This window comes from Budorcas taxicolor, chromosome 5, assembly GCF_023091745.1.
Source record: "Budorcas taxicolor isolate Tak-1 chromosome 5, Takin1.1, whole genome shotgun sequence".
Lineage (NCBI taxonomy): Eukaryota > Metazoa > Chordata > Mammalia > Artiodactyla > Bovidae > Budorcas > Budorcas taxicolor.
The window spans coordinates 1869388-1883927 of record NC_068914.1 but is presented as its reverse complement, the minus strand read 5'-3'; the positions used below and the strand labels follow the sequence as shown (position 1 = coordinate 1883927).

General features: G+C 39.3%; 1 protein-coding gene across 1 annotated transcript in view; it reads left to right on the top strand.

The window, feature by feature from the left end:
• The window catches only part of ZFAND4 (zinc finger AN1-type containing 4), a 57055-nt gene extending 43736 nt beyond the window's left edge, over positions 1–13319 (top strand). Inside the window, exons 9-12 of the mRNA XM_052640032.1 lie at positions 3845–5017; positions 5639–5693; positions 11392–11506; positions 12488–13319. Of these exons, the coding sequence (XP_052495992.1) occupies positions 3845–5017; positions 5639–5693; positions 11392–11506; positions 12488–12623 (1479 nt within the window). The 3' untranslated portion in view covers positions 12624–13319. The remainder of the gene's footprint in view (positions 1–3844; positions 5018–5638; positions 5694–11391; positions 11507–12487) is intronic.
• Positions 13320–14540: the final 1221 nt, after the last annotated feature.

Below are 14540 nucleotides of genomic sequence, written 5' to 3'. Positions count from 1 at the left end.
ATACCTCGGAGGTACTGCAGATTTGGCTCCAGACCGCCACAATAAAGCGAGTATCACAATAAAGTGAGTCACACGGGTTTTTTGGTTTCCCAGTGCATATAAAATTTATATTTACACTATACTATAGTCTGTTTAGTGTACAATAGCATTCTGTCTAAAAAACAATGTACATACCTTACTTGAAAATATTTATTGCTAAAAAATGCTAGCCATCATCTGAGCCTTCAGTGAGTTGTAGTAGTAACATCAAAGATCACTGATCACAGATCACCATAAGAAATATAATAGTAATAATGAAAAAGCCTGAAATACTACAAGAATTACCAAAATGTGACCCAGAGATGCGAAGTGAGCAGATGCTGTTGGAAAGATGGCATCAATCTAGACTTGCTCCACGCGGGGCCGCAGCGAACCTTCAGCTTGTGGAAGAGCAATATCTGCCCAGTGCAGTGAGACGAGGTATGCCTGTACCCGCTGCGTCTGTCTGCTTGTGACACTTGTGGCTTTCATCACCAAAGCTGCTTTGAGCGTCCTTTGTGCACGCCTTTGGTGGACACATGCGCTCGTTTCTCTGGGGCCTGTAGCTGGGAGTGGACGTGTAGAGCACTTCTGGGCCCTTGATTCTGTGCTGTTGGCCATTATGTATGCCAGTACCACACTTTTCTGATTGCTGAGCTTTGCAATAGGTTTTGAAGTCAGGAAGTGTGAGACCTGCAACTTTGTTCTTTGTCAAGATTATTTTGACTCTTTGGAGTTCCTTGTGGTCACTTAAGAATTTTAGGATGGATGATTCTATTTTTGCAAAAAAAAAAAATCCATTGGGATTTTGATAGGAATTATATTTAATCTTTAGATCCATGAGACTCATGGTCTGAACTCCTTCGTTTACAAATATGTGGAATATTATATATCTTTTTTGTTGATTTGTAGTTTAATATCACTGTAGTCAGAGAACAGATGATTTCAGACCTTGGAAATAAGCTGAGGATTGGTTTGTGACTAAGCATACTGGTATATGCCACTTGGGAAGACTGTAGTCTAGTCACTGCGTGCGTGCGTGTGTGTGTGTGTGTGTGTGTGTGTGTGTGTGAAGACTGTAGTCTAGTCACTGCGTGCGTGCGTGTGTGTGTGTGTGTGTGTGTGTGCGTGTGCGTGCGTGCGTGCGTGTGGCCTGCATATATCAGTTAGACAACTGTTATTTGTGGTGTTCGGACTTCTGGAGACTTTCTGATTTTTGTGTGTGTCTGTTTTCCATCAGTTATTGAGAGAAGTTCATTAGAAATCTGCCCTTTGGTTGTGAATTTGTGTTTCTTCTTTTAGTATGTTTATTTTTGCTTTATATATTTTGAAACTGTCAAACTAGGTCAGATGATCTAGTACAGATTTGTATGATATCCAAGGAATTACGGTATCTTTCTTGTAGTTTGTATTATTATAAATATTGCTATTTATTATTATAAAATGTTTGTTTTGTAATGCACTTGTCTTAAAAGCTATTTTGTCTAATATTAGTATAGCTAAGCGAGCTTTCTTTTGATTTATGTTTCTGTCATATATCCTTTCCACTTTATTACTTTTTCTCCTTCTATATTTCTATATTTAAGAGTTTTTCTTATAATCAATGGGTGGTGGATTTTTTATTATTTTTTTATCCAGACTGACAAGCTTTCCGTTCTGTAACATTGAATATAATTCCCAGTACGTGTGAATTTGTATCGTCTTACTGTTTGTTTTCTGTTTAACCACTTGTCTCATGTTTCTTTTTCCTCTCTCTCTTTCCCTTTCTTTAATCTACTTTTTGTTTTTCAGTTTTTATCCTATTACTTTGTTATTGTTAGTCTTTTCAGATGGGTACTCTAGAGATTATTTGTACCTTCTTGACTATAGTATAATACAAATGATTTTTATCCCTTTTCTTTTAATGCTATAATCTTAGAACAGTAACTCCAGTTACACATGTGAACATCTTCTGTGTCGTTTTGTCATGCATTTTAATTTACGTATATTTTGAACACCTCAAGTTGTTTTATATTGCCAATACTATTTATATTTATCCACCTATTTACCTTTTCTGTTGCTCTTTATTCTTTCCTGCAATTACTTGCTTCCTTTAAAGATTATTCTCCTTCTTCTGAATCTCCTAGTGCCTTTTTTTTTTTTTTCATTTATGCCTCTTGGCAATTAAATCTCTCAGTCTTTGTCTGAATTCTTACTTTGCCTTTTTTTATTTTGAAAAATGTCCAGTCATTTAGAAATGTTGTACCTGTGAACATTCATGGAAATTTTACCTAGATTCAACAGTTAACATTGTTTCCACATTTGCTTTCTCTGTTTTTTTTAACCTGATTCGTTTGGGAGTTCAGTTCAGTTTTCCCCCTAAATATTCAGTATATAACTCCTAAGAATAGAGTCTTCTCCTATATAACTGCAATACAGTTATCATACACATAATTTGTCACTGATACACATTATATAATCTGTATTCATATGTCTTCATTTCCCAATAATGTATTTGCTAGCATTAGGTTTTATTTTGATTTTTTGTTCTCTGTTCAATTTGAGATCCAATCAAGAATCATGTGTTGTATTTAGTTGTAATGCTTTCTTGGTCTGCTTTTTTATGCAGAATTATTTCTTAGCCTTTTGCTAAACATTCATGTCAAATAGTTTTGGAGTGTTGGTTAGTTTTGTAGAATGTCCTCAGTTTGAATTTATCTTGCTGTTCCATCATGATTAGATGCAAGTCAGACATTTTTGGCTGGATATCATTACCTCATTCTCTTATATTTCTAGGTTGGGAGTCTTGGTATTTCATCAGGTATTCCATTCTTTGTCATGCTCATATCAGTCCATATCTGAAGATAAGTGCTAAGGCTTCATATTTTTAATTTTCAACTTTAACCATACATCATGAATTGTTGTGACACTTCTGTTAAAATAACCATATTGGGAACCCCTAGACCACTCCTAGATTTGATGGTTTGCTTGAAGGACTCACAGGACTAGCATATCGTTTTACTCATGGTTAAGATTTATTTCAGCAAAAGGGTACAAAGCAATATCAGCAAAGGGAAAAGGAGCATGGTGGGTGAAGTATAGAGGAAATCAGGTACACACTTTCCCAGTGAAGTCTCATAAGATGTATATAATTATTTGTCAGTGAGCTTTATCAGCACATGTGGAATGTTGTCTACTAGGGAAGCTCATTAAAGACTTTGTGCCCAGGGATGTCATTAGGAGCTCTTAATGAAGGCACCCTCTGCCTATCATGTGCCAAAATTCCAGACTCCCAGAAGAAAAGTCGATGTTCAGCATAAACCGTATTGCTTGCACAAACAAGTAAGGCACAATGAGTGTCTCTTACAAGTTAGGGTAGCAGGAACCTTCTTGAAATACAAGTTTCTAGAAGCCAGCCAAGGGCCAGACTTGCAAGCAGGCGTTTTCAAGGAGAGCAGTTTAGGTCATCTATTAACTCTGTTCTGCAGTAGCTACCTATCCAAACACTTGACTCATCTTACTAGGAAAAGTTGTTGGGGATCTGAAATAGGTCAGCTATGCCATATCTAATATACTCAATTTTCTTCTCAACAAAACTGACAAATAATCAATAGTGATGAAAAACAAAATTGGTTTTCTTTTAACATTGTTGGAAATTATACTCAATGAGGAAAGATAGCAAAATTCTTCTCAATCGTAAGCTTAAGATTTTAATCTTTTTAAATATTTTAGATTGAGGTAATCCAAATGCCAATATGTAAGTACCCTTTTCTTACTCCGATAATCTTTGTTATTGGGTGGAGAAAATGACTGTGTAAAGAATTATGTATGCATTCCTTTCTTTTAGCCTAAGAAAGCTGTCAAGGTAAAACCTCGGCCACCCATAGCTCCTCGACCTTCTAGTAGTTCCACAGCAGCTGCTCGCCATAGATTGTTAAGAGTTCTTCCCCACATTGGGCAGTCTTGTTTACCTTCTCCTGGGAACACATGTCTGCCTGCCTCAGCCAGCAGAGCAGCTTCAAGTTCGGCAGCTCCGCCCCCTGCTGATAGACCCGTATCATCTATCACTGGTGATTTTCTTAAGGAAGGTGGTAACTGGGAGAGTTACACACTGCCGCATTCCAGTAGTGGCCTCAAACTACCATCTCAGATGCCTCATACGGAGTTTGAAACTGACAAAGAGCTTGCTGATACTGTTCGCCATCTCGGATCGTCCCTGCCTAGGCGGACAAAGCACTTTTCGGGAAAGCTGTCATCTAACAATGAGGATGACACTGGTTTATTTCCAACCTCAGAAGGGTGTGTCACTGAAGAGCCACTTCCACCTGAAGCGGGTTCGTCTGCTTCCCTTACAGAAGGGAATGCTGGTGAACAGAGCAGTGGCGTGGGAGGCACACGGAAGGGAAACCTGGAATCCTCTCTCCTTAATGGGGATAGAGGCTCGAAAGCTAAAGAGCAGCATCTTAAGCACGCTGCAAAAGTGTTGAATGGTGAGTCAGAGGCTTCAGTTCTCAGCCACCGTGAATTAAGTCCTCACAAGAACAGACTCTTATCACCTCTTCGCTGTTCTGCACCAACGTCACTCCATAATTCTCTGGCGAAACCACAGAGACAGTCCAAATGTTTTGAGTCTGGGAGCCTCCAGTCTTCTGCTTCACAAAACGTGCTTCGGTCATTGGATGTTCGAAATATAACTGATTCTTCTTTCTCTAGGACTACTCGCTTTCGAGCCGTTAAAGTTGATTCAACTGGTAAAAGATCTGATATTATTTCTAAAGTTGAGGCTCGGGATATCACAGAAATGGCTAACAGGGCATCCAAAGAGCCTGTGGGTTTTGTAAATAATATAGGTTTTCTTGCTTCGCTGGCCCGGAGTGCAAGCAGAGACAGCTTACAGAGTGCACGTGGGGCAGGCAGGCTGCGGACCTCTGGAATTGGGCTGTCTACAAACCTCCAGCATTTTCAGGAAGAGAGCCTTAGGAGAAGTTCTCCTCAGTTAGAAACTACAGAATTTTTTTTAGTAAGTATTTGCCTTTCAATGTGTTCTGCTAGTTATCCTTGTAGTGATTCAGGGTACTTTGTTTTTTGTTTACATGTTAAATAAAGAGGTCTAAGGTTGAATTCTTTTCATAACTTCCTCTTCAAATGTCTTTCTAGTTTATAGAAAATTTTTTGACAGTTGAATTTTAAATAATGTTTTAGTTCTAAATTTAGAACTATAATTTGAAAGTAGTTTTTATTTTAATTTTAAACAATTTATCATATATTTAAAAATGCTAAATATTTTAATTAATGTTTTTCCCTAATAAGAAATTTTATTTGAGCCATCAGATTTTACTCTCTTCCATCCAAGTTCTAACCAGACCTGACCTTGCTTAGCTTCCAAGGTCAGACAGGATCAGGCACATTCAGAGTCGTGTGGCCATAGACAACCTTTAGTCTCTTGAAGGTAAAGAATAAGCACAATATTGATGGATGTGACAGCCAGGTCACAGGTTAATTTACTTAAAAAGAGATTAAATAATTTAAAATGAAAGTTCATCACCATTTTTGTCATAAAATATTATTATTTCATGTTAGGTGATCTCTGCTCTGTTTTCCGTTAACTCACCTCTATAGATGTTTTGTGTTTTAATTGTAGTCTGCCCGTGGTATTGGAATGAATGGAAATAATACAACATCAGGGAAAAGAGTAGGTAAGCTACAGATAATTTTGAAAACAATATAAGGCTAATAATCATAGCATTATGCATACTGTGAATTAGAATTTTCAAAGAGTAATGGGAAGAACATTCTCTGTGGTATATGCAGAGTAAACTTCCTTAGACTTTGTTCTACTGAAGAAAATGATTAAGAGAACTGACTGTAGGGTATATTTGAAGAATAAAACAAAAATTGAAATTGAGGCCTCTATTGTCTGGAAAAGAATATGGTCTATGTGAAAAGATAAGATGAATGAAAAATTACCATGTGTTCACAATGTATCTAGTCCCTGGCTACTCCGCAGCCATGCTGGGTGCAGGATGAGTTTTGAGAAAATGCCCTAGAAAGGCGTTTCTTAAACTCATGGTCCGATGTCAAGGATGGTAAGAGCTCCATTTGATGAACTGGTTATTTCTGGATAAAAGAAAGGGACGGTCTCTTTGACTAGCCCTTTCCAAGGCATGCTAGCAGAAATGACTATATTATTAGCATCACTTCTGCCAGTAGTATCTTAGAGGTATACAGGCCAAACACTTCTGAAGAAGCCATCACTATCACCTCTTGTGTTCCAGTACCCAGTCTAGAGATGGAAACTCTAGCAAATGAGTACCACGTTTGTAGCCCCAACGTTCTGAAGGGCACATGATGTATTATGATTGTCATGTGAGTTTCATGTCATTAAAGAGATAACTGAGGTTTGTTTCCACTACTGTATAAAGCCCAAGGTTCTAAAGTTGTAACATATCTACTTTTTTTTCAATTGTTTTATTGTAAGAAAGTTACTGTCTAACCATTTTTAAGTGTACAGTTGAATGGTGTTAAGTACATTCACATTTTTAGCCAACCAGTATCACCATGTATCTCCAGAACTCATTTCATCAAAATGGAAACTCTGTACCCATTAAACTTTAGCTCCTCATTACTCTCTCTCCCCAGACCCTGGCAACCACCGTTCTGTTTTCTGTCTATAATTTTAACTACTCCCGGTGCCTCACATAAGTGAAATCACTCAGAATTTGTCTTTTTGTGCCTGGCTTACTTTATGCAGCATAAGCTCCCAGGGTTCGTTTGTGCTGTAGTAGTAGTCAGAGTCACTCAGTCGCATCCGACTCTTGCGACCCCATGGACTGCAGCCCACAAGGTTCCTCTGTCCATAGGATTCTCCAGGCTGGCATGTGTCAAAATCCCCATACTTCTCCAGCCGAGTAGCATTGCATTGTATGTGTGTACAGCATCTCGCTTGCCTGAGCATCTGTGGCTGGACACTTGGTCGCTTCCACATTTTAGCTGCTGTGAATAATGTCACTACAAACACAAGTGTACGAGTATCTCTTTGAGGCTCTGATTGCAGTTCTTTTGAGTGCATACCCAGAAGTGGCATCACTGGGCCATATGGCAGTTCTGGTCTAACTTTTTAGGAATTACGGTCTTCTTTTCCATGGCAGCTGTGCTCTGTCACATTCCCAGCAGCAGTGTGCCAGGTTTCCAACTTCTCTACTTTCTCACCATGCTCGTTATCTTCTGTTTTGTTTGATGGGCATCGTAACAGATACGAGGTGGCATCTTACTGTGATTTAGATTGGCACCTCCCTGATGATTAGTTATGTTGAGTATCTCTTGATGTGCTATTTAGAGATCTTTGGAGAAATGTGTGTTCAAATTCCTTGCCCTGGAGGCGGGATATAAAAAAAATACCTTGCCCATTCTTGAATTTGTTTCTTGGTTTTCTTGTTGCCATATATTCTGGATATTAATCCCTTACGTATGATTTGCAAATATTTCTCCCATCTGTAGGTCACCTTTTTACTCTATTGGTCATGTCTTGATGCTCAACAGTTCTTAATTTTCATCAAGTTCAGTTTGTGTATTTTGTTTCTTTGTGGCCTGTGCGGGGTATTGTGTTCAATAAATTGTTTCCAAATCCACCCTTAATGAAGCTTTTCCTTTATTTTTTTCTTCTAGAAGTTGTGTAGTTGTAGGTCTTACATTAGGTCTTTAATACATTTGAATTAATTTTTATATACATGGTGTAATGTAAGGGTCCAACTTCATTCTTTTCCATGTGGATGTCCAGTTTTCGGGGCCTCCCTGATAGCTCAGCTGGTGAAGAACCTGCCTGCAATGCAGGAGAGCCCAGTTCGATTCCTGGGTCAGGGAGATCCGCTGGAGAAGGGACAGGCTTCCCACCCCGGCACTCTTGGGATTCCCTGGTGGCTCAGCTGGTGACGAATCAGCCTGCAGTGCGGGAGACCTGGGTTTGATCCCTGGGTTGGGAAGATTCCCTGGAGAAGGGAAAGGCTACCCACTCCAGTATTCTGGCCTGGAGAATTCCATGGACTGTATAGTCCACGGGGTCGCAACTTTTTCATCCAGTTTTTGAGGCTATATTCGTAAAAAAAAAAAAAAACAAAAAACAAACAAACAAAAAAACTGTCCTTTTCCCCATCAAATGTTCTTCTTAGTACCTTGTCAAAAATCGTGTGATTATGTTTGTGAGGGTTTATTGCAGAGTTCTCTGTTATGTTCCACTGATCCATATGTCTGTGTTTATGCCAGTGCCATACTGTTTCTGATTAATGTATCTACTTTTAATATTATAATTATTTTCCTTTGTGTGTGTGTGCTAAATTGCTTCAGTTGTGTCCAACTCTTTGTGACCCCATGGACTGTTGCCCGCCAGGCTCCTCTGTCTATGGGATCCTCCAGGCAAAAATACTGGCGTGGGTTGCCATCCCCTTCTCCAGGGGATCTTCCTGACCCAGGGATCGAACCTGCATCTCTTACAGATCCTGCATTGGCAGAAGGGCCCTTTGCCGCTAGTGCCACCGGGAAAGCCCCAAGTAGATGGCAGTTTCCTTTTGACATCTATTTAAACCTGTCTTGCACTAATCCGCAGCTCAGCCTCTTGGAAGTTTGAGTTGTACTTGGTCTATCTCCCTAAACTCTAATTCAAGCTACAGTACTTTCTTCTGAAACTGCTGTTGCTGGAAAGATCTTCAGAATTTTCAATCCAGTGGATGATTCTTTCTGCTTATCTTGATGGTTGTGGCCCTTCTTCTTAAAAGAGTTTTTCTCTTTCCTTTCTTTTTTTATTCTGGGCTGTTACATTTTTGTAGATTTTTGGTTTTGTGTTTTTTTAAACTTCAGTTTTCTTCTGAACGTGTTTTACCAGCCCCTCTGCTTGTCCCCAGATATATACTCTTGATTGATTTCATTTAGGTCAAGTCATCAACTGCTACCTGCAGTTTATGATTCTCCGAACTAGAGCTCTGTATCTTGCTGCCATTTCCTTCCTGCCATGCAGTAATAACAGTATCATTCGCAATTACTTAGAAGAGTTTGTGAAAATTCTGGCGTAAGTTTTGTTTAAGTTTTTCCATTGGTTCTCTTTGCTTTTCACTGCAGGGTCTTCCTTGGAAATCGTACCCATCTTCATCATTTTAGTTATCATTTTTAGGCAGATGACTACCAAACTTGTATCACAAACACTGCCTTACTACTTAATTGCCTGACTTTTCTTTTGGGTGAATTTTTATAGATCATTGTGTTAGACCAAATATTAAAGTAGGAAGTGCCAAACAAGTGCCTTAATCCAAATATCTTTATTCTCATTCTGAAAAGCAACTTTTCACGTCGGCATTATTTTATTGACTTTCTTTTTTCATATATGTTTATTACATATTTGAGAGAAGGCTTCAGAGAAGAGTTAATGATTGGTGACATCTTCCTACTGGACAAGTAGAATTCTACTAAGTTGACAAAGTTCCTGACCAGTTCAGAAGAGGGGAGGGCATGTGTAAATGCACCTGGTGCGTCATTCAGGGTGGGAATGATGTGGCGCATGACAGAAAATGACCCTGCAAAGCATAACGGCATATTGGACACACGAGTCCTTGAATGTCAGCCCATGGAGTTTGAGTTTTCCCTCTTTGTAGGAGGGAGCTTACCTATTTGGGCAGGTTCCCGGCACAGAGCGTGTGACTGCTGATTTGTTCTGTGGTGGGAAGGATGAACGAAGCCACTGTCATGGGGAGACTGCAGCTGCGCTTCTGTGCCGCCTCCTGCTGGCCACCACTGTGCTCTGTGCCCGCACATTCACAAGAGCTTCTGCATGAACAAAGGGTTGGGACACTTAAGTACCCCAAGGAAAGAAAAACATGAAAATACGACTACGCTGAACTAAATTTTTGTCAACAGATTGTTTTTTTAACTTTTGTTTAAGGAACAATACCCTAAGCCTGAATCCCAAAGATAATTGCAGTTGGATGCACTTCAGAGGGTATCGGGCAGTGCATGCCTTTCCTCTATGTCCCGTGCAAATGCCTGTCTTATTTTCATTATTCAAGAAGAGGAAAGTATCCCATCACCTCTGTGAAATGTTCTTGATAACTCTTAAGTGCCCTTGAAGAAGAAAATGCTTATTAGCTTAAGTTGGTACCTGACCACCATTACGAGTCATAAGTTAGTTTCCAGTTTGGGGCATTATTTTTTTTTTTTTTTTCAGTTTTGGGCAAGATCTGGGAGTGTATTTTAGACTAGTCATAAAGCATTAATTTTATTCTGCTTGTATATACAGAACCCAATCTGGCTTGTGGCAAAAGGCATACTGCCAACTAAATGTAATTCCAACTTTTTGAACCCTTGAAGGATTACTTTTAGCTGCTACATAGAGTTAAGCCCAGGCCTCCCAAACCTTTCTTGGTGGTAGGGAATGGGCGCCATTCCCACTGACACTCTGCACTGCTTTCCTTCTCACCCCTGCCCTTTGTTTGGCTTCGTCTGCTTTCTCCTTCTGGCCTTTGGGCGCCACCAAGCACTGTGTCCTTGTGCTTCTGTGTAACAGCTGTGGGTGATGACATTGAGCCTCTCTGCCCATGAGTGGGGTCTGTTGGAGTTTTGCTCTGTAGTATTAAACTGATTTAATTCTTTCTCATATAATAGCAGATGTGCTCTTATATGTAAGATTAAAAATCAACCTGGTGCTATAGCCCAGAGTCTAGTAAATAGTTTTGGAATGGTTGTGGTATTGTGAAATTGAACAGTGCACCCTACAAGTCACTATTGATGATACCGTATTTTATATAATTATATTATTTTAAAAATTCAGAATGCTTTTTATTGTGAGAACTGAGTTGACCTTTGAACACTTAGAAACTTAGGGAGAAAAATACATGTCCTGTTATCTTAAAAATGGATGAATTGAAGCTTTAAATAATTTGCTGATGGCTCGGTGCATTTAGTTTCTGTGGTATAATCAGCACCAAGAGCTCAGTTTCATGATGTCCTCATGCTCTTTCTTGGTGTGAAAGAACAGGGTGATTTTAATACCTATGTTGTTCCTCAGAAGCTTCATAAATACGATTTTGAGCCAGACATTTTTCTTGATTCTCTGTCAAAGTTTAGTGTACTTTAAATATACATATTGCCTTCAGAAATAATCAGAAAGGTGTTGATATCTATAAAAATGTAAAAAAAAGTCTTAGTAGAAATTAGCATGTCTTAAGAGAAGTAACAGTTCTAGTTCATCTCCATTACAGACTCTGTAAATAATTTTAGATATAAAAAAGCACGAATTAATATTTATGGCTGAGAGGTTTGCCGTGACAGGAATGTGTTTAATGTTTTGTTTTATAGTATTTCACATTTAGAATTTTATTTCTGTAGTAATCAAGGTGTCCTTTCTCTGAACAGGAGAATGTACTCATCACCTCCCACCTGTGAAAGCCCCTGTTCAAACAAAGAAGACAACAAAGCATTGTTTCCTTTGTGGAAAGAAAACTGGACTGGCTACTAGCTACGAGTGCAGGCAGGTTGGCTAGCTGAAAAGCGGAGATGCTTGCTTTGTGGTGACCCAGCTTAGGGACGCAGTAGAAAATGCTCTTTAAATTGCCTCTTCATAAGACTGTTTAGATGATGTTCAAATAGCAGTCCTCGGCTGAACTCCTTATTGGCTGAAGTAAAGAGCAAATAGATAGGCTATGCATTTCCAAACTCCTGAGACCCTCTCCTGCCCTCTAAAGTAGGATGCATAAACCAATGGAAGAGTGTGTTCTCTTTGTCTTACGATAGACAGACTTGGTTTTTCTTTGAATGTAGCTTGGGAGAATGCCTCTTCCAAGATTCTATTTTAAATTGAATAAAAAGGACTAAGTTTAATGTTAATGTACTGTTAATTCTATGGTACACTTTTGTTTCAAAAGAGATGAATAATATGTTAACAAAAATAATGAGTTTTTTCTACCAATAACTATTTAGTAGTATTGATTAATATGCTCCCAGGATGGTGCCTGCCCTTAGGTTGAGGCCAGGCATTAAGTAAAGCTGCGGCTTTTTAGAGTGTATTCTGTTCAAATGGAAACAGCTCACCTTGTTGCTGACATACTTTAAAATCCTTTCATGGCATAGTTAGGCTTCACATAATTTGATTTTCTTAGTAGACTGAATTTCTCAGAAATCCAGTCTGCCCAGGCTTCCTAGATACGCAAGGAGGCGGCACATGCATGCACTGGCTTTCGCAGTTTTACTGCTTCATAAAGGCCTACAGACTCTTTCACTTCAGAGGAGGTTCTCTATTTGACACTTGCACATTCATGGACAATTGACTTGTTCTTTTTTGGGGGGGAGGTGCCTGTGCTTGTTTATAAGTATAAGGGAAATGTCAATTCTGAATTGCTAAAGAGAACCAAAAGGCTCCTGTTGGACTACCCGAAGTCAAGCCTTGATCTCCCAAAGAGAGGAGGCTCTTATAGAAATGTGGCTGTTCACATAAACTTTTTTTGTGCTTTAGATGTGGAAGCAACTTCTGTGCATCTCATCGGTATGCAGAGACTCACAGCTGCACCTATGATTACAAGAGTGCAGGGAGGAGATACTTACAGGAGGCAAATCCTGCGGTCAACACACCGAAGCTTCCGAAAATCTAACTCTTGCTCTGCGCCTCACTGTTTTGCACAAGGAGCCGCATTACAGTGACAGAGGGGATGTTGTTTAGACGACTCCCAAAGACTTGCCAAATAACAAAAGCTTATTATGTACCCTGTTGGAGAGTGAGAAAACTACTGTATTTGACACCTTTATTCTTTGGTGAATCAAAAGTTTAAAAAGTGGTTTCAAACCGTTCGAATGATGTAGCTCTGTCGTTACAGGTCTTGTGTTCAGTGTTGTGTACCCGATATTGCAGTCTCACTAGAGAAGTCTTCAAGAGATGCACTTTAGGAAGCTAGCATTGACTGTGTAGCCAGCTTCCATGTTGCACAGAAATGAGCTGTCATGTAATGGCTCTACTCAAATCTACAGTTTTTTTGTGGGGGTGGTGTGGGTGCGACTTAAAAAAAACCTATACGTGAAAGTTCATTGAGTTTACTGGCAAGTTCCTTTTTATGTCAAGCTTTTTATAAAGAAGAACATTTGGTTTTCCAGTGTGGTTTTAACACATGTATTTCTTCTATATTCAGACTGGCGTTTGGATATGTCTCCATTCTACAGTACAAAACACATCATGTTAATCATAGTATATCTCTCTTAAAATACTGCTTTTTGAATGGTAGTCCCATTTGTTGCCATTAAATAGAGAACCCAACTTTTCACTTTTTGAAAAATGAGTATATTGAAAACAAAATCTCACAGCTTGGTTTGTTTTTCTTATGTTGAGTGCTATTACCAGGAAAAATTCAAATAAATATTCAATTTCATTATGATTTTGATTTGATTATTTACAATAATTTTCTCTTATAAATACTTAAAAAATAAAACCATTTAAATAAATCAGTAATTTATCCTGCTTGGAAAAAATGACTATCAGTATAAAAGAATTCTTTTACAGTATAAGAATCCTGCTCCTCAGATGTAACTAATACAGCATTCAAGGTTTGAGGAGGCTGCTTGCTTTATGGAAGCTTAGTTGAATCTGATGCTGAACCCTGGCAAATAGCTAACAGGTAACCCAAGTGGACTCTGCAACTCTGGTCCAACCCGGGTGGGATGTGCATGGGTTCAGTTCAGTCGCTCAGTTGTGTCCGACTCTTTGCAACCCCATGAATTGCAGCACGCCAGGCCTCCCTGTCCATCACCAACTCCTGGAGTTCACTCAGACTCACGTCCATCAAGTCAGTGATGCCATCCAGCCATCTCATCCTCGGTTGTCCCCTCTCCTCCTGCTCCCAATCCCTCCCAGCATCAGGGTCTTAGGGGCTAATACAGAAGTGAACAAAACGGAGATTTCTGTTACCCTTCCTCTATTTCTTGTGCTCTGTCATGTCCAACTCTTTGCAACCACGTGGACTGCAGTCCACCAGGCTCCTCAGTGTGTGAGATTTTTCCAGGCAGAAACACTAGACTGGGTCGCCATTCCCTGCTCCAGGGGGTCTTCCTGACCCAGGGATCGAACCCACATCTCTTCTGTCTCCTGCATTGGCAGGAAGATATTTTACCACTGTGCCAGCTGGGAAGCCCTCTACTCCCCTCTGCTGTTAAGGGTTAATAGCATACTTTCTAAGGGGGGCTATCTGTACAGGCTAGTGAAGAATATTTCTGTGTCACGCAGTTCACTTTTTCTTCCCTTTATCAAGACCACCTGTGCTTTAGATATTTAAAATCTTAAGAACTCTATGTTATGTGGATAGGCTGCTGAAAAATGGGCCAAAGCATTTTATTCTATAGATGAAAATGAATGCTTAGGACACATTTGATATAAGCTTAGTGCATTGTGCTTTTTAAACCAAGACCATGCATTGTGGAAATCACTCTTGCTTTAAGTTTACCGAAGATTTTGGTCAAAGTTGAGTCTTTTTACTAATTTCTAAGTCACTGAGAAATAAACCAATTTAATTCAAGGTATTATA